Source organism: Tachypleus tridentatus, chromosome 7 (genome assembly GCF_004210375.1).
Source record: "Tachypleus tridentatus isolate NWPU-2018 chromosome 7, ASM421037v1, whole genome shotgun sequence".
Taxonomy (NCBI): domain Eukaryota; kingdom Metazoa; phylum Arthropoda; class Merostomata; order Xiphosura; family Limulidae; genus Tachypleus; species Tachypleus tridentatus.
In genome coordinates this window covers 16,943,154-16,964,912 of record NC_134831.1, presented here as the reverse complement: position 1 = coordinate 16,964,912, position 21,759 = coordinate 16,943,154, and the positions used below count along the sequence as shown (strand labels likewise).

Genomic DNA, 21,759 nt, shown 5'->3' with positions numbered 1-21,759 from the left:
AATTATCTATTTAAACACATGCATCTATTGGTGAAGTAACCAACCAGCACAGGTAAGTTATGCAATTTAATTGTGACAGCATAATATTGAGTCAATTATAATATTTAACCGACAACTGCAGTGATTGAAATATGCCCGTTCGTTCATTTCATTTCTAGCCCACGATCAGCTGCGTTGTTTATTATATTGGGGCAAGTTTCTCTGTAAAGTGATAAGATGCCCAACCCATGCGTTATTTTATAGAAATAGCTTGGTGTGATGTGTCCTTAATTAAATATGGTTGATTACAATAAGTCATCCGTTTTGTCTTTACGCTTATGTTAATACTGTATTGTTGTAGGTTTGTACACTTGAAAATGACTGTTTTAAAGACGCGAATAGTTACATAAAATACGGTTAATAGAGTCGGATCCTTGTTATTCCAGAATTGCTGGGCCCTAGTAGGAAAGGAATTATCAACGTTCAGGACACAGACGGGTAAGTTGTTTTCCATTGCTAGAGTGTAAAATGGAAAGTTATGATTGTATATATGATATACGAGTATATCGTGTGTTCTACATATCCTGTACTTTTTTATATCTTTAGTGATATAGAACTTTTGGGGTAGTTTTCTTCTGTGCAGGTTTTGACATAAGATCTCTTGGTCCGCAATCATTGGATTCTTTCTATTCAACTCTGACTTTATTTCTCTCCAGTTTTCTGGACAAGCAACAATTCTTGTCTTTTCGTCAGCTGGAGTGACGATATTGGAACGTCAGGAGAGAGAGTGAGTGGTGACACCGTGAAAAACAAAACCGATGGTTTCATGGTTTCGTGCGAATTCAAAATATATTTTTTTTGGTCTTTCTTACTTGGCTTTTAGCGTGACTGTTCAGTAGAGACTTAACTCAAGTGATGAAAGGCTTAATATCTACTCACTCTGTTTCTATACAAACAAAGATCATTTTCACCGTTTTTAAAACGTATCTCAACTGTTTATTGCTTACGTAACTTGAAATTCAACGAACTTTGCTCGAGTCTTCTAGTGTTAGCGATTGTATTATATATTTGGAAGGTAGAGTTTTAGGGTATATGGAGGAAAAGGCGGCAGTATAGAAAGATTGAACTTCCGTTAGTGGACGACATTCGACAGTTAAGAGTTGTTTTCCCTGCCACTGAGAACCCACAGAACAGTTAAGTCAGTCATTAGATCAAGCAACCAATGATTGAAAGGAAATAGTATTCATTGCTTCGTGAGGTATAGGGCAGAGTTTCGCTGAATGAAATATCAACAATATATTGAATGATACTTGTTTAAGCATCAATAGGTGAGAGACAGTCATTGGTCTGCACATTCATATATTAAAAGGAAGTATCGTTTTTATTAGGTGATGTACATTATGTAACTTAGACACCACGTTTGTGCGATTTCCACTCGATAACAATGGGTGGTCATATGACAGCGACCAAGAGTGAAATTGCGACCTGTTGCTTTCGAGCCACTGAGGAATTATTCGGTGCCAAATGTTGACCAAAATTTCGAGAGAATCAAGTCTGGTCGAGAATTCTGCGGAGCCTGCCGTTCTGTTCTAGATTTTGGCCTATTTACCTGGGAAGTATGCTGAATCTATAAGGGCATTATGTTAAACAATAAGAAAACAACAAAAATATGGAGACAAATGATTTGGTCTCAAAAGTAAAAAACAAAACAAAAACTGATTAAATCATGAAAGTGCTTTGGAAAGTGATATGGAAGACGCAGAATATCTTTCATTTTAATTGACACCATAAATACGATTTTCTAGTTATGACGTTTAAATGTTCGGTTGATGGTGAAATTTCATGGAAAAGATGAGGTTAATTAAAAATGCGTATGCTACAACTGATAGAAAAGCACAGTTTCATCTGTGATTGTTCATAAAGAGGATTACAGAATATTTTTCAGCTGGCTCGAGCTGAAATATTCATGAGCAAGTACATTTTTCACCATAAATGAAATTTACAGAGAGTGGCTTAGACAGCACAGTAAATATATATTCAGTGGTGAAAAAAGTTATTGCATTACCCAGTTTTGCTTATAGACTTTATCTTGGTTACTATGACTGTTTACGGGATTTGTATTGTGGAAGTGTCAGGTTTAGTGCAAAACAATAGACATTGTGAGGTGTAAGCTGACTCGTATTTTGGTTATCCACACATACACATCTTTGTAAACAAACAAACAAACAACCCATGACAACTGTATCAAAAGCACACTGTCATTGTCTTACTTGGCATATTATTCGTGTAAGAAAACTAAAATTTAAAACAATGTCACTTTTGCGCAGAGTGTATGAACATTAGTAACCTTTTTAGCCCTGTATCGTGGAGCAGAGTCACCCTGAAATGTGCACTGGTCAGCTCTGCTGAAGTGATCCTGAACTGTTGACTTTAAACTGGGATCTAGGATCTTGATGTACTTGTCGCCATTGATTATGGCTTTCACAAAATTCAGGCGTCGTACACTCTAGCCAGAGATGTATCCCCATATTACCCGACCACTCGAATGCTTCACAGTTCCATTTAAACACACTAGATACAGTGGTTCCCAAACATTTTCAGCTTGTTACCCAATTTAACATGCCACATTAAGCATGTTACCCCTTTCACAAAATGTTTTCAACATTGATATATATGGCTAAATTAAACTAGAGATATATTGCACTTTATTTATTACACTTTATTTATTTACAATTTATTTATATAATTTATTTACACTGAATTACACTTTTAATTATTGTATTTGATCATTGTGCATTTCTAATGAATATTGCCAAAGATGTCAAGAACATCAGTGGGATGGATGGAGTTGCATACTTGAAGCTAGTTTAGGAATTCTTGGCTTTGTGGTTGAAAGTGCCAGCCTGGCATCGTTTGCAACATTCAAGCGAGTCCTCTTTTTTGTTTTCATCCCCAGCACGGTTGAGAACCCCTTCTCGCACAAATACGTTGTTGAGAATGATACCAACAACTTCAAGGCTCTCTTGGACAGAGTTGGCGAATCAGCTAGTTGTGAAATCCAAAAGGAATCTGCATTTTGGTTTTGGAATTTGACTTTCAAGGCTTCATTTGCTCGCATTCTGATCCACTCCTCCTTTGCAGAGAAATCATTATCATGAATGGCCTCATCAGGTACAGAAAAGGGATGAATGATCCACTGAAGACTGGCTGTTTTTAGGTCACTCTCTGGAAAGTAGTGCTGCATGCTTGTTTCAAGCCGCTTCAAATGGTCGCTCATTTCTTTGTTGATGGTCTGTAAAAGTGATACAGTATCATAACTATTCTCCTCAACAAACTGGTCTAGGGTGGGAAACTGAGCGATCACTCCTTTCTCCAAGCGTCGAATCCAGAGTCTCAGTTTTCCCAGAAATGCAGTCACAGGGTGATGGGCATCAATGACAGTCGTGTTTTGGCCCTAGAGTTGCAGATTATCACTGTTCAGCTCCGCAAATATGTCAGCCAAGTAACAAAGTCGAACAAGCCACTCCTTATCAGTGAACTTGGTAGCAAAAGGAGATTCTTCTTGTTTCAGAAATTCCTGAAGAGCCGTTCGGAGCTCAATGACTCGACGTACAACCTTGCCTTGTGACAACCAGCGAACATCGGTGTGGTAGAGCAGAACTTGATACTGCTCTCCCATTTCCTTGTACAGCTCCCTGAATATGCGTGAATTCACATCCCTAGACTTGATGAAATTGACGATTTTCAACACATCTTCAAACACTAATTTCAGATTACCATGCAGGCTTTTTGATCCAAGAGAGTACCGATGAATGATCCAATGATTTACAGAAATTTCTGGATTCACACCTTGTATGAGGCCCCGTAATCCACGATTACGACCCATCATCGACGGTTCTCCATCGACGGAGACCTAGATTAAAAAAGAAAAACTATTATAGATTGCGTCAGTTAGTTATTCTTACTTATCTTTTGCATTATAATTATATGGTTTTAATTTAATTTAATTTATTTTGGTACTTTAGTATTTCAGTACGACAGGCACGATACTTTTTTGTGAATTATGTATAAAATATTAGCTACACTACAGCTACTTGTACAATAAATAAAACTATATGACTATATGCCATGTAATTCATTGTATTTATACTAATCTAGACTTTATATAAACATCTCTCCCTACCTGTTGAATGCTGTTCCAATCCAATCCAATCGTGGTAAAGAAACTGTTGATGACATTGAAGATATCTTTTCCCTTCGTGGTTGTCAGCAGATCTTCGCATAATAGGAACTCTTCTTTGATCTTGTCCTGGTGGACGTAACGAACGAACCCAAGGAGAACAGCACAACTGGCTACGTCACACGATTCATCAAATTGCAAGGAGAATTTGCTATATGAGCTTTCCTTGATCTCTGTTGTAACTTGGGACAGAATATCTGATGCCATGTCATCGACTCGTCGGCGGATTGTGTTGTTTGATAGAGATATGACACTCAGTTTCTTCGCTTGATCCTCCCCACATACCTTGATTACCATCTCGTATGCACAAGGCATAATCAGATTCTCTGCAATGGTGTGGCATTTTTGTTGTTTGGCAACTTTATATGCAACAAAGTACGATGCTTTGACCGCAGCTTGAAGCTTTTGGGCTTGAATTCCAGATGAACCGAACTGGATATTCTTCAGTGTTACAGCCCGGCACTGAAAATAAGCCTGATCCTCATTTTGAAGATTTGGATGGCACTTCTGGAGGTGAGCTGAGAGTTTTGATGGCTTGAGGCTTTCATTTGTCAACACTTTGTGACATACTACACATTGTGGCCGATCCTCTCCACCAGAAGGTAAATTCACAAAGCCATAGCGAAGAAAGGCGTCAGAGTAGGTGCGCTTTTTAGACATTTTATTGTTTAATCTGCAGAAAAAGAAAAACTGCAAGAAAAAAGTGTGAACAATGTGAACTTATTATTTATTTTTTCATGGCATTCTAGATAGCATTAAAAGAGCTTATTCAGCATAGGAATGATGTAACAGTAGGTAAATACTAACTATACTGCACAGGGCAGTACACATACATACCAGGTTTTGTCTACCTCGGCTGATGCTCACATAGAAACTGACGGTGTGAAATAGAGGCAACCTCAGGCAGTGAGTGACGCGTACTGGACACGTCGATGAGTCATCAGGGTTACTGAGTGACTTGTGTTCTGAAGCATACTTGTCAAAATACTTTTAAGTTACCACACACTCAGATACATATTTTTTTCTTTTCTACTACTGTATATTAGTTTTTTATGTTTATTGTTATTTGGTTTAACTTTATTACATACTTAAAATAGGTGTAATTTACAACTTTACATACTAAGACTAAGTTAACATTAATCCTAATACCAGCTACCTCAATGTTTTCTTGATTTTCAGAATTTTAACTTTTTTTCTGTCACCCCTCCATTACCCCCGATAAATTGTTAATTTACCCCCAGTTTGGGAACCACTGCACTAGAAGAAACTCTTCTTCATATCGACTTTGTACAAATTGCTTCCCACCAGATCCATGCAGGTTGAGCTTTGATTCGACCGAGGAGATTATCTTCCCACCAGACCCATGCAGGTTGAGCTTTGATTCGCCCGAGGAGATTAGTTTGCTCCACGTTGCTTCGGTCCAGTCAGCATACTCTTAGCCCCATTTGAGCCTCATATTTTTTGAAGACAGATTTCTTTGTTGGCCATACCGGATGGTGTACATGATGGCAGTGACTTCTCAATTTTCCTTTCACGCTCTTTTGAGATCTGGGGATGATACCCGACGATTCTGCAAGTTAATATCATCATTAGCTGCCTTAAAAGCCTTTTTCTTATTTCTTCCCTTACTCCACGCAGCTAGTATCTGTGTTTCAACATCCAGCAGCTTTCAGTAAAATGATTAGGTTTATTGTTTAGTATATTACCTTGTTGAAAGTCCTTCTTTGTTCAAGTAATTATCGACTGCCTTTTCCGTGAAGCTAACTTTCAATCCTTGGTCATGATAGCATCATATGCATGTTGTAGCTGATAGAAGCTTCTAAATTGACTCCCAATAAGAACTTCTGTTTGTAACCAAAGACCAGCAGATTCAACACCTAGGAAGTCCGTAAAATTAATTTTTTAATAGTTAAATAACATTCCATCATCTATGAAACATGTTTGTACCTGTATGCATGCAGTAAGGTCTTTGAACAGTTGATGATTCCTGTATGCATGCAGTAAGGTCTTTGAACAGTTGATGATTCCTGTATGCATGCAGTAAGGTCTTTGAACAGTTGATGATTCCTGTATGTATGCAGTAAGGCCTTTAAACAGTTGATGATTCCTGTATGTATGCAGTAAGGCCTTTAAACAGTTGATGATTCCTGTATGTATGCATTAAGGTCTTTAAACAGTTTATGATTCCAAAGAAACGTTGAAAAAATTTGGTGGTGCAATAAAGTTTTCCACCACTGTACGTGTGTTATGCATGTTTTAACTGTGAGAGGAATGTTTACAGTTATGCAGCTAGAAGTATTCTTAACAAGCAAACAGTTAGAATACTTTCTTAACCTTCCATTATTAAAGAGTGAAAATGTAAGGTGTACATTTAGTAAGAGCTTATATGTTTGTTGTTTAGCACAGTGTTACACAGTGGGATATCTTTGCTGTACCCACCAGGAATATAACCTGGGTAATTTTTCTGTTATACGACTTCAGACGTTTTGCCGAACTACTGGGAATAGTGAAACTTTATCTTATATCCCAAAACTAATATACGACTTGTATATGGAGGGAAGTTTTTAGAAAGAAACAGTGAAAACACTGACGAAGTCTAAAAGTGAAAGGTATTATTGGTGTTTACTTCAGAATATGTAGGAATCAGTTGCAGTATCGACGCCAGTTCTATCAAAGTTATTGGAGCTGGGCTCCATACATGGATGACCAGACAGTATAAAGGACGTGAAGGCGTATTAGACAGTTTTACGTGTAATTTATTTATCGAGAAGGGAGAAGAAATAACTATAGACAGTTAATCAGACAACGAAGGATGTTCTACAGTGTACATGAATATTCTAGACCTGCCGCTTGGTGAAAGCTTTCCATCTTTCCATAGCAGGTCCCTAGGGATGTAATTAAGAGCGACAGTCAAATCCAACTTACACATTCAGTTGAACTTTTGGCCATTGTAGCATCTTATATTAAATTGGAATTCGGATTTTTGTACAAAGGATTAAATTCTGGATACTTCTGGTTACCATCTTCAGTAACCACCCACCAGCTTCCACGCCCTTGTTGCTGAGAGTGCCCCTGAAACATTTACCATCACTATGGATCAGCAGTGTGACTGAAGATCTTGAAAAATGGTGGATATTGGACCTGAGGTGTTGATGACCGGTGCAGAAACTATAACTGTGTTACCAGGAAGAGTTTGTTTTTGAATTTCGCGCAAAACTACTCGAGAACTATCTGCGCTAGCCGTCCCTAATTTAGCAGTGTAAGACTAGAGGAAAGGCAGCTAGTCATCACCACCCACCGCCAACTCGTGGGCTACTCTTTTACCAACGAATAGTTGGATTGACCGTCACATGTAACGCCTTCACGGCTAGGAGGGACTTGACCGGGATTTGAACCCGCGACCCTCGGATTACGAGTCGAACGCCTTAACACGCTTGGCCATGCCGGGCCCCAAAATTAGATATATGTGTTTTCTTATAGCAGAGCCACATGGGCTATCTGCTGACCTCGCTGAAGGGAATCGAACCCCTGATTTTAGCGTTGTAAATCCGGAGACATTCCGCTGTACTAGCGGGGGGACCAGGAAGAAAGACAATACTTGTCACTGACAGTTTAATTTTTGTACTTTAATTCAGTGTATATATATTTACTTGGTAAATGTATTTTAATGGAACATTCTGTTGTGTATTGTTTGCATCGTTACTTCGAGGGAGATTTTCTTCTGTTTGAATTTGTTCTAACGGGTGTTACTTGCGCAGATACTGTTTTTATTATATTATAATCCTTATTGTATTTTTATATAAAATGCTCAGTTTGTTTTAGGTTTAGCAGTCAGTTTCTTCATGGAGCTTTGTACTATAATATGACTGTTTTTCAAATAGTTCTAATTAATGTTCTAATTTTGATAATAACTTCATTTTGTATTTTTATGCACACGAATACTTTATGATGTATTTTGATTTGATGTGAACAGAGAGATTGTCAGTTTATTTATTATGAAGAATTTTTCCCGTATTTTGACTAATGTGGCGTCGATTAAGATGATGGTTTGGCTCTTGCTGAACTATTTTTGCTGAGTCAACAAATGTTGTCTATCATTTAAAAAGTCCTTCGTGCACAGTTTGTGATTAGTCTTTATTTTTACTTTTATATCATAACATTATTTTTACTTGCTTCTTCGTTGCACAATATTTTATGTTTGTATTGAACATTATTTAATTGTTAAAGAAACGAGTATGTTTTATTCGGGCAATTTAAGAATTTTTATCTACTTGTGCATACCGTGGTAGATTACTCCCCTTCTAAGCTAAGGTTTAGGTTGTCTGTACTGAAGAGTTGACTTTTGTTCTGTACTTTTATTTTGTGTGGTAAGTGCAGTACAAATAATCTGATGCGTAGCTTTATGCTTAACTACAAACAAACAAGTAAATAAAAATCATTTAACGTTTGCGGCTCTTGACAGGTGTTAATCTTAAGTGTGGTTGAACTACAGCTATAAACACAGTGTTGGATTTGAGTGACATGATGAGAATCTTTCCACTGCAGGGAAACATATTTTACTGGGCCTACTATTTTTCTCACTAACTAAAATGTTTTACACTGCATCTTACAACAAACTTTGTTTGTAATCCTTCTTCTGGGGGACAAACATTTATTTTCCAATATTGACTCAATCTCTATTGTTAAAATGTAATTGGAGCCAGGACTCTTTCCATTATTTGTATTATTTGTTCATTCACAATATTAGTAATGTAAGCATTATACCACACCTTCGGCGCTTGAAAATTTAATATATTTGCCCAGATATTTTGTTGAAAGTATTTTAAAAGACATACTTTGGGGCTTACCACCATTGAGCGTGTTGAATCAGGGCATGTTTTTGTTTTGTTTTGAATGCTGAGTTTATATCGACAACATTTCAATAGTTACAAATTATTCAAATCCATAAAAATTTATGGAGATTAAGAAACAAACAAATATAATTAGGGTCAACAGGCATCTTAACAACAAAGTTCTGATTTCAGTTACTTTAGGTTTCCTGTTTATTTAATGAGAGGCTATTTATATAATAAAACTGATACTGATTAATTGGATCGTAAATGAAATTCTGACATATTCTGAAATGCCTATTATTCGTTTGGTACGTAAAGAAAGACGTTGTTCATAGTGATGAAATCGACTTGGAATATTTAAGGAGATTTTACTGGTGTGTTTATTATGTACATTTGAACTAATGTGTAGCTAGCATAATCTACTCCTATTTGCCGAATTGTCGACATTTTGGAAGAAAAATATTGGCGAGTTTAAAGAGCGGTTTGAGGTCGTGTCTAAATTGGAAGTTATTGATTTAGACCTGAAGTTTCTAAGGCTGAACCGAAAGCACCATTTCAGTTTCTATTAAACTCAGTACTAAGCTAAGTAAAAAAGATACATTTTCATCACAAAGTCGGTAGATTCTATGTGTAGGGATTACCACGGTACCCAGTAGGCACTATATAAATATACATGCTAAAGATGACAGTCTTACTTTAAAAAATTATTTTCGTCCACTTTCATTTGTTTCTATACCCAACAAGTTCAAAAACATGGCAGGAAACCATCGCTAAGATACCAAGTCAGAAGGTGACCAATCTACAACATTTTTAACTTTCTTCTTGTTGTTTTAGTCGAGGTAACTGTACAACTTCTTTATCACTAACGTCAGGTTAAACCTAAATCCGTTTTATGTGTTTTTGGGCAGTGCATTGTGTCGTCGCTTAGTCGTAATAACTAACAGTAATTAAAAAATCTGGTGTGTATACGATGTTATCATTACCCCTTGAAGTTAGGTTTCTTATAGAAATCTGGTGTTTCTGTAAAAAGTTGAAGTGGAGACTTAAACAGGAATTACTAGCCAATAATACACGAATGTTAGGTGACTGTAATATTTAAATATTCAATGCTTTGAACACTATACAATCGATGTATTTAGAGAGCCAATCTCTGTATTATAAATGAAAGATTAAACAAAAAATCAATACACATAATGTTAAATCCTTTACATACATTTATATAATACATTAACTTTAAGTCGGGGGGGGGACGTCACAAAATAAGTATTGTTTGTTTGTTTTGGAATTTCGCACAAAGCTACTCGAGGGCTATCTGTGCTAGCCGTCCCTAATTTAGCAGTGTAAGACTAGAGGGAAGGCAGCTAGTCATCACCACCCACCGCCAACTCTTGGGCTACTCTTTTACCAACGAATAGGGGGATTGACCGTCACATTATACACCCCCACGGCTGGGAGGGCGAGCATGTTTAGCACGACGGGGGCGCGAACCCGCGACCCTCGGATTACGAGTCGCACGCCTTACGCGCTAGGCCATGCCGGGCCGCCACAAAATAAGTAATAAAATGTGTAAATGTAAAATGATGTAAGGATGGGAGTTGCCAAAATAATTCAAACGTGAATATAGGGAGAAGCTGTGTACATCTCTGCATGACTTTCGATATTCAAATTTAATGTTACGCTTTTAAAATAACTACAGTTGGAAGTTGTATATTACTGACTGTTGGTATAGAGTTTGTTTATCGTAATATCGTTATGTATCAGTGTGGTGTCACTGAGAAACTAGGATTTACGTTAAGTCGAAACACGTCTTGGTTATTATAGACTCGCTGCGAAGCCGATCAAGTTACTGACCTCGTACCATTTTGTACTCGTACACTGTACAATGTAACGTTAAATTTTAATGTTAAGTCATGTAAAGATGATATAGAGATGACACTTGTAAATATATTCCTGTTTGCATTATTGTTGGCACTGCCGTCATTACATCTTTTTACATTTAAAATTTTGTTATCGCTTGTGTTATAAAAGTGAACTGGGCATATTAATGAATTTACTTGAATAAAAAATAATAATCGTGCATGGTTTCAGAATATTATGGCAATTGTATTTAGTTCAATTGACGTTTCTTTTCAATAAAACTTAACAATTACTATGTTTGAACTTTCTTAACACTAATCGTATATTGTTTTACTTTAAAATGGAATCCAAGATTTTAATGAAAATGAAACAGTGTAAATAAAGTAGAGATGATAGTGCGAAAATCAATTACATCACGTCAGTATACATAAGAAATTATCTAATCCCTTAATCAGAACATTAATTTTTTTTAAATTTTAGGAAGCTTTTCAGATGAATAAACCAACAGTTAACTTGTCAGCAAAATTCGCGTTAAAACCAAGGTTTTTTGTAATTTATTTTTCCCAAGTTCGTTAGATACTTTTTTGCTTTGTTTCAAAAATCAAATTATTCATCTCTTACGACAGAATAGTTGAAATGATGCTTGAACGTTTTCGTCTTGACTGTAACGATAAAAAATATTTTTAGTATTATTTATATTTTATGACCTTTTTAATTATTCGTTTGTCAGATGCTGTGTATATCTTGTGTTGTTACTCTTTGGTACATCAAGATTTGATGTTATTAGAGACTGGATTTGTGTTTTTAAAAACCTCATGTCAAAGTCCAACACTGCTCTTCATCGCTACACTTGTGTTAATCATGTGAACCGTGTAATAACACGTTATTTTGAGATGTTAAATAGATGGGAGAGCGAAAATCAATTATGTTTTGTTATTTATTTCACCCATTTATCAGATGATTCTTTCGACGTTTCTGGTTTTCTGCTGGCTTTCAAGTAAATTAAGACTAGGTTTGACAGGAAAATACGTCAGATGTATTTACACTTCAAAACCAGGAAACGATGAACGATATCTGTTCTTTCGCAGATTCCCCTAAAAGAGTTCTGTTTTTAAGAGTAAATAAAATCAAAATTAACAGTAACAAATATTTTTTATTTATTCCTTTAGAAGCTTATGTGTCAAGGTACGTCTGGGGTTTTAAGTATGGAAAGCTCATCTAATTTTTGTTTTCTTCAGAACTCTTTTACTGGGAGTATTTACACATCTGATGAACACACCTGAAGTTGATCAACTGTTGTAGCTTTCTGAAGCGTACGGAATATTATTAAACCAGTTTATCCTACAATGTTAATTTATTGTCACTTGCTTTGCAGAATTTTTGTATAATGCTTTTTTCTATAACACGTTTGTACTTCATTACGTTACGTAGAAATGTAATCGTGTTCACAAGTCTTGGCTTTATATCTGTTCTGGTATTTTTTGAGTTTCTGTTGCCTCAGTTCTGTTTGAGTCTTCATTATACATGTGTGTGTGAAACAAAATAACAAAAGCGTGTTGCGAACTGGGACATCTGAAATCTGAACCAATTTTCAAAGTTTATCGGTTACTAAGTTTGGAGTCATTTCGCTGAGTGTAACTTGTTTATCACTAGATGGAGCACCGGTCCGTTAGAGGGTGAGATGAGATAAAAACTCATTTGCAGCAAAGGGTAGAAAGTTGTTTCTATTTTTAATTTTTAAAATAATAAACTTTAAAAGTGCGATAAAATACATAAAAGCTCCAACACTGAAAATAAAGGTATACTGTTTTCATTAAGTCTAACAATAGTGGTTACATAGTTCATTCTACATCCATTCAACATTGATAGCTTTTCCGAAATAGGATATGAAATTAGAGGAGGGGTTTATCCACATTATCATCTTCATTTGTCATCCTGAATCACTGTGTTAAATTTGATGCTGATTGATCAAGAAATGTGAAAACAGGAACAGGTATACACGCAAGCAGACATTGATGTTTGTTTTTATATATTGTATATTTAGATTTCAAAAACATACAGGACAATTAATATGCGCCCTCTTCAAGAGAAAAGGGTTAAAATGTTCTAATGCGTTGCGGATAATGAGAGTTAAGTGAATAATAAGCTATTAAATTATTTTAAATCAACAAGCGTAAATGTTGATAAAAAAACATACACTGCTGGCCAAAATCTTAAGGCCAATGAACATAAAGAAAAAATATGCATTTTGCGTTGTTAGACTCAACCACTTATTCAAGTAGAGTTTCGAAAGATGAAAATAAGAAAAGGAAAAATAAAAATAAAAAACCTTTTAGCATTTAATAGGGTAAATGTGAATACTATGAAATTAGCCTAAATACTAGCTGGTCAAAAGTTTAAGACCATATTGAAACGAGGCGTTAATCGGTAAACACGAAACAAAATTTTGTCATTTGTGTTCAAGCATTAGCGTTGTCAATATCTCCCACTGACATGTGTGTTACATTGGATAAAAACATGGCAAAGGCTAAAAAGTTGACAGAATTTGAACGTGGCAGAATTGTCGAGCTGCAAAAGCAAGGTCTCTCTCAATGTGCCATCGCTGGTGAGATTGGGTGTAGATAAACTGCTGTTGCAAATTTCTTAAAAGACCCTGAAGGATACGGAACGAGAATTTCAAGTGGTGGGCCCAAGAAAATTTCGCCGGCGTTGAGCAAGAGGATTTGAGGGGTTGTCCGGCAAGACACCAGCCGATCTTTGAACCAGATTAAGGCCTTTATGGACGCAGAATGCAGCTCAAGAAAAATAAGACGGCATCTACGAGAGAAAGGATTTGAAAACCGTAAACGTCTTCAAAGGCCACGCCTTCTTCTACACCACGAAACAGCTCGGTAAAACTTTGCTGAGAAGCACCAAACACGAGATGTAGTAAAGTGGAAGAAGGTTTTGTTCTCTGGTGAGAAACAATTTAACTTGGATGGTCCAGATGGCTTCCAACGTTACTGGCACGACAAGGATATCCCACCGGAGACATTTTCTACACGACACTGTAAGGTGTTCCATCATGATCTGGGGTGCTTTCTCCTTCCATGAAACAATGGAGCTTCATTTTATAGAGGGGCGTCAAACAGCAGCTGATTACATTGGCATGCTGCAGAGCATCCTTATTGACTGAAGGCCCTTGCTTGTGTGTAAATGACTGGATCTTTCAGCAGGACAACACTGCAATCCACAATGCCCGTAGGACAAATTACTTTTTCATGGCGAATAACGTGATTCTTTTGGACCCCGTGTTTTTCGAGCGTGTTTGCTCGAACTGAAAGCCCCATTGAAAATGTTTGGGGGGGGGATGACAAGGGAAGTCTATAGAAATGGACGTCAATTCGAAACAGTGCATGATCTTTGTTCAGCCATCTTCACCACTTGGAATAACATTTCAACCAGCCTTCTGCAAATGGTAAGTCCAACTCTTCGTTGGTAAAAGAGGAGTCCAAGAGTTCCCGGTGGATGGTGATTACTAGCTGCCTTCCCTCTAATCTTTGGCCCGGCATGGCCAAGCGTGTTAAGGCGTGCGACTCGTAATCTGTGGGTCGCGGATTCGCATCCCGGTCGAGCCAAACATGCTCGCCCTTTCAGCCGTGGGGGTGTTATAATGTGACGGTCAATCCCACTATTCGTTGGTACAAGAATAGCCCAAGAGTTGGCGGTGGGTGGTGATGACTAGCTGCCTTCCCTGTGGTCTTACACTGCTAAATTAGGAACGGCTAGCGCAGATAGCCCTCGAGTAGCTTTGTGCAAAATTTCAAAACAAACAAACAAACCCTCTGGTCTTACACTGCTAAATTAGGAACGGCTAGCGCAGATAGCCCTCGAGTAGCTTTGTGCGAAATTTCAAAACAAACAAACAAACCCTCTGGTCTTACACTGCTAAATTAGGGATGGTTAACGCAGATAACTCTTAGGTAGTTTTGCGTGAATTCCAAAAACAAACAAAGCAAAACAAAAAAAAAGTGAACTTCATAGGGGGAAGGATTACTTCCCCCCTTTCTTACTGCCTCTCGCCTTTCACTGGGAGAGGTATTGTATTCGTATTGATATTTGTATATTTTGCGCAACAAAACCTAGAAACTAAACATTTTCAAGACACGGTTCATTAGGATGTAAATATTAGTTTAATAGAAATCGAAACGAAGTTACCCGACTGTAAGTGACGCTATAAGTGAATCTATTATAGCAGGTTTCGTAGACGTCTTAGAATTATTATTAAACAATCGATTTATAACGCAGCACTAAATCCCAGAATTGAATTTTTACAACTATATGAGAACTTGTGACCTTTTGCTTATTTTTTGAAAATATTTCCACAAAGAAACAAAAACAAAACAAACATTTTGTGGCTAAAGCCATTCTAAAACTTAATTTTTAAATTTCAGAATACCCATGATAAAATTTTATAAAAGTAACTAATCCAACCCTAAAGTTAACATACTATATATTTTTATTATGAAGTTTAAAAGCATTTTCTTATCCTTCAGGGTGAATTTTTCAGGAGTTTACAAAAATCTGAGTTAGTGTGTTTATTAAAGTATTAAATTTCGATAAATATATCATTATAATTATCAGCTGAAGTTAACCAAGAATTCCTGTTATAATACCAACCAATCTTTAGATATATAAATTACGACACTAATTAATATTAGGAGAGTAGCTGACATAGTACCTCTAGCCGTTGATTCAACAGTCACAACAGTTGGGAAAAAAAAAGCAAAAAACGTTCACGAACAGAAAAAAAGGTTAAATGCCCGCGTCTCTAAAAAATAATAAAATACCGACGTCATTCCGATATATACTACCTTATTATTTTTAAATATCAACATACTCTCTTGCTTAGATGATCTCGTGTCTTCAGGTTCAATGAAAATTATGACAATTTTATGAAGAGCATTAAGCAAGTGGAAAATTAATTAGATCTACACTGTCAACCTTTAATTCTTAGATGGTGTGTCTATCTATAGAGGCGTACCCTCTGTGATCAATAAGGTACAATTATTGAATTACAAATAACATATAAACAGTCATTCATCGAATAGTCGGTAAAGTTTTTCTGGGCCTACTGAAAGTGTCATCACTTCGTTAAGAAGTTTGAACGTGCATTTACAGGTAGTTGACCGTTTAGAAGTTTGGAGTTCATATTTAAACATGCCCTTTGCAATTCCGTTAATGTAAACAAATACTTTCCTTACTATTGGTGAATACTTGACACGTTTATATCAACTAGGGCGAACATGTTTGGTGCGACCAGGATTCGAACCCGAGACCCTCAGATTACGAGTCGAACTCCTTAACCCATCTGGCCAAGCCGGACCTTAATATGAGAAAGAGAGGTGCACAGACAAAAACAGCGCGACATTAATTACACAAATATATTCCCACGTTGTTACACTCAGTGGTTGGTTGGGTTGTTGGGGCTGAATTATATAACTTGTAGGTGAATTTTAAAACTAAGTGAAGGAAGAGATTGATACGTATTAGTGTGTATTATTTGAGCTTATTGAAATGTATTTATAAAATAAAGATAAATTAATGCAGTGAATATTATCGGTGGAATGTCAGAGTAGTAGAAATCCAATCAATCTATAAAAGTTGAAACAAACCCAAAAATAAGTTTAGTGCATATAAGATATAAATCACCAAACATACAAGCAAGCTACGTATACATTCAATCAAAGCACGTTACTTAATACATGAAATTAATATTCGTTGCCCTGACAACATTAATCTTATAGCGTCATAGTCGGCTAGTGATAAGTTTATAAACTTTCAACGCTAAAATGCAAGGTTCGACTCGCGGTGCACAATGCGCATGTACCATCAGTTTTGATATCGAGTGCAACATGTGATGCATTGACTTTTGCAATGTTAAAACAACACAACACAACACAACACAACACAAATATTGAGTAATATCAGAACATCGTATAATCGTTGTCCAAAACCAATAAATTTCCAGTAAATTATCAGTTCTTAAACGGAATGACCAGGTGGCTCGGGAAGTTGTATTTTGAGGGTCGGGAGTTCAAATTCCCCAAGCTTGCCCTTTGTGCCATGGAGGCTTTCTGATGTAATGGTCAGTCTCACTGTTTGTTGGTAAAAGAATAGCTCAAGAGTTGGCGGTGGGTAGTGGTGACTAGCTGCTAGCCTTTCACTGCTAAATTAGGGACATCCAGCTTTGCGTGAAATTCAAAACAAGTCAATTCCTTGATTGTCTTAGTCAATATTTTTATCCTCTGGTAGGCTGGCGGTAATTTTACGGACTTACGTTAAAAAAATCAAAGTTCGATTCCCCGCAGTGTACAGTGCAAACTGCCCAATGAGGCTTAGCCCTAAAATAACAACTCCACCTACCTTTAAAGACAAAAACATACATATTTACGCAGTAGACTATAGCTCTAGTTAAAGTCGTAAAAATACGTCGAGTTTCATGAAACCTCCATAAGGTAAGAGATGTACGTAATTGTGAATAAACGAAGTCAGTGAGTGGATATAACATTTAATTAGAGAAATGGATCATTTTCCTACGTGTGATCGTTAAAAAAAAAAGCAAAATGTAACTCGTTTTGGAGGTAATGAAGAATTAATGGATAGAATATTTCTAAATATTGGTGTATTTGAAACCTAAAACTGTCAAACCTTATGCATGAATATTGTAAGGTTTCACCAAAGTCATGGTGAATTGAAACCTATTTAGCTTCCCTTTCCAAATTAGATATAATATTAGGTTTGAGATAAGATCATAAATTCAATATTTATCAGTCGAAGAGATGGAAGCTGACAAGGAAACGATGATAATTATATACAATAATGGGCTTACGATTAATTAATTAAAACACACGAAAAAGAAAGCTTCTGCAGCTCGAGGTTGTCATATTCAAAAGACGGAGTACAACTGTTCCTAGTACCTAGTTTAAAAAATAGCCCCTAAATTCAGGTTTACGATCCAATAACCGATAATGAATAAGTGCAAATACTAGTTTTTAAAAATTCAAATAAGAACGTGAAATTTCCCATTTTTTCATAAACAATGAAATGAAAAGAAATTGTCTGTTGACGAGTGTAAGGTTTATTAGTTGAACGTACCAAGCGAGTTTTTCTTCGCATATCGAAATTTTCAGCTGAGATTGTACGATTCGCCAACCGGCTGCGTTAACCCTTCACCCTGCATCTGAATAATAATAAAGGGATAGGTGTTTGCTGATTTGTTTATGTAGCTTAACGTGATTGGACTGTGAGTGGGAAACATCAGGTGTTGACTGCGTTGCTCTGATCCGTTGTTTTTGTTTCTGTTTCAGTGATGTCGAGAAAACCCACTTGTAGAGAAAAATATATATGTAAAAACGGGTCGTTTGGGTTGAGAAAATATTTTACGTGGAGGAGCGAACAACGTTTCGACTTTCTTCGTGAACCTGACGATGAACGAAGAAGGTCGAAACGTTGTTCGCTCCTCTACGTAAAATATTTTCTCGCCCCAAACGACCCGTTTTTACATATATATTTGTTTCTGTTTGTTAACTGTCAGAAGCCGAACCTGGTGTTATTCACGATAGTATCATTCACACCATTGGCTCTCCACACAGGAAAGGTTGGAAGGGTAAATGTCAAACGTTGACGTTGCGTTTTCGTAGTGACGACAAAATCGCCTCTTTCCTACGCCTACTATGTTGTAGACGTAGACAGCCGCAAAAAAAAAATAAAAATGGTTTAGGTTTTCTCATCTGCACGAACGTACGAAACTGACAATTTATTGTTTCTTATGTGTGACCTTGGATTGCATGCTGAAGTAGGGGGGGGGGGGATCATAGCCTTGAAAAATAGACTTCTTACATGCAGAGAGTTAATTTTAATGTGTGTGTGTGTGTTTTTTTTTAAATTTTGTATTGGTTAAATACGAGTCAGTCAGTGACGTCTGACCTTGAAACTTACAAACAAAAAATGTCAAACTACTGAATTGACGAACAACTAGCTCTTATGTTGTAGTATATATAATCCATTTAATTGCAGAGATATAAACTGTATTGTATTCGTGAAAGACATTTCTTAATATCGTTAAAAGCAGAGAGCGCAATAATACCAACCAGAATATCTCGTAATTTTATATTCAAGCAGGTATAATGGATAATGACACTTATAAGGTAATTTTATAAGTGGAAATATAAGTGAAGTATCACAATAACCAGTGATGATATAATTTGTGTCTAATAGTAAGTAAAGTATAAATTATATGGCTTTGTTATAATTTCATGTTGAAGTAACAGACTAATTCTTTGACTTCTTATTGCAAGAATTGAACTAGAGAATAAAAAGTAACGTTATTTTTTAGACACACTAAACACTTTGAACAAATATAGTATTAAATATCAAATAGTTATTTCTATTTGTCGATCCTGGAAACCAAGCGAATTTCTGGCTCCTTGGATTGTTATGTATAAGGTTATTCAAACTAGCACTGGTATTGTACGAAAGGCCTCTTTGGCACTGGATATAGCAGCTGTTGTTACAGTTGGCATGCTGTTACACACATTTGTTGTTTTTCTTGTTATACTTGGAAGTTTTTGTTAATAACTTTTTGACATGTTAGTCATCGCAAATTATGACTTTAATATATTATACATTAAACTAATTATACTTCTTAAAATAGTGTAATGATGTGTTTCAGTGCAATATTTATTGCACACCAGATACTTAGTTTTCGTTTTAAAGTAATTCACAGTATTATCTTTTTGGTGATTGTTGTGTTATATGATTAATTAGAAAGTGTTATTTGGAGGATAAAGGTGAAGTGTAGTTTACATATTATATTGACGTAAATCATTAAAAACTAACACGTTCAGTTTGTATGAATTAGATAATTTGTGTTGGTTCGGTTCTCATACTTCGCAGAGTTCATGTTTAATCAATACTAAATTTACCATGAAGAAGAAGATAGCAAGATAGAAGTGAATTATCCACTCAATGATGGCGGAATATATCTGGTGCACCGTTCTAGCTGATAATGGTTAGAATTCGTTGTTTCGTCAGTTTGTTGCCTCCGTTGTGAGTAATATTGTCGGCAGCATTCCCAATAAATATCTCGCTAACTTTGTGTCGTTGAAGTAACTATGTAACCTGTCACACACACGTTATCCCCTAACTGTGTTTGTAGATCCCAAGTGAAACCGGTTAAATAGCTCGTCGTTGTTCCTTCTAGTAATAATAGGAAACACAAAGCTCGAAGAAACTCCGATTACTCTTACATAAATAAATACAAGTCCAGTAGAATAGATGCAGTTATACGTCCATAACGCGGCTTTCGTTACTTCCCGCCTTCCCAGCATCGTTGCTCTGTGCTAAATCATTACTTGGCCTGTTATTATAAACGGGCTTATTTTAAACATAAGTTATTTATCGTGTTATTGTTTTCTGATATGTGTAAATATGTTAAATAGGTTCTAAGGAGTGCAATAAACCATTTTTGTAAAACTCAAGAAGTTCTGTAAACACTGATTTATGACAAGTTCTTTGGATAAAATCATGAAATTATAGAAATATTACTTATACGTGACGTGTTTGATGGTTCAGTTCGGAAACCTGATGTTTTTTCAGCACGCGTGTTTCATATAAGTGTTAAATGTGTAAATAGGTTTAAATCGTTTTATTAATTTAAGGGTATAAATTAGATTTGTACTTTTTATTCCTTTTTCCTAAATTTTGTCTTATTGAAATAGTGATTTGTTCTGAATTAAATCGATTTTCTATTTGCTGTTAAATAACAAAACACTTCTTGTTCATCATGTGGAAATTGCTCTTCTAAGATTTAAATATCCATTTGTTTACTGGTTAATATGCTGAAAGATGAACACAGTGATTAGACTTGTATGATATATTAGACCTGTTTTATTATCTTGTTCAAACAAAGGATAAGGCTCTACACGTGCTGCTAGAAAATGGTAATTTGTTCATTCCACCGCAAGATGTCTTTCTGATATGTTTTTGCTTGAATATCCTTTAAGAGAGCACAACTCTGTAAATTCTGGTAGACTAAAGAACTTTTTATATTTGAAGAGATTACCTTTTCGTATATTTAATTGAAAAATAGCTTTCTTTATTTCCTACCAGAGGACAGAGTCCAGTATGTGTTACAAGAAAACACCACTGTGGATGTTCTGTCAAAGAACATAACTCAGTAGACGTTATTTCAAGACAGCTTCCTGTATGTTCCACCAGAGGACATAACTTTGTATTGTATTAGAATATATCATTATTTTGTTGTATCAGAGGGCAGAGCTTAAGATGTGACTACAGATAGCTTCTTGTATGTTCCACCAGAGGGCAGGACTAAATTTCTTGATGATTAAGAGTCCGTATCTTTAACCTAACTCTTTTCAAACTTCGAAATAGTTCTCGGAAATTGAATTAGAACCTTACCTTTCACTATTGTGAAAAACTAAATAAGCTTCTACCAATGTCTTTTAGGTGTGTATATTCATGATACATACTATTATTCGTGTTTTAAGTTACTTTCGTTCGTGACTTTAGAACTTAATCAGAATTAATGGATAGGTGGTGTCTTTTTATTGTGAAGATGAAATTAGCCATTCACATCAGCATTTTCACACGAACTGCACCAATCTATAGGAATTACGTTATTTATTTTGAGGGTTTTGCTCTTCCTAAACTATATGATGATACATATTATATTTATTTCAGACGACTTTCCAGTTTGTTATGTTACTTATTATAATTCCAAATAGCTAGAAAATTTAACTTAGAAGTTAATTGAATGCATATGTATCGCATTTAGATATTTGCCAACCA

General features: G+C 35.9%; 1 protein-coding gene across 2 annotated transcripts in view; it reads left to right on the top strand.

Moving 5' to 3' along the window:
- LOC143255207 (caskin-2-like) overlaps positions 1-21,759 on the top strand; it is a 277,737-nt gene that overhangs the window by 94,139 nt on the left and 161,839 nt on the right. The window contains exon 2 of one of the 2 annotated variants that reach the window (XM_076510498.1): positions 426-477. The exons of the other annotated variant lie outside the window; for it this stretch is intronic. Within the exon in view, the coding sequence (XP_076366613.1) occupies positions 426-477 (52 nt within the window). The remainder of the gene's footprint in view (positions 1-425; positions 478-21,759) is intronic. 2 annotated transcript variants of the gene reach the window in all.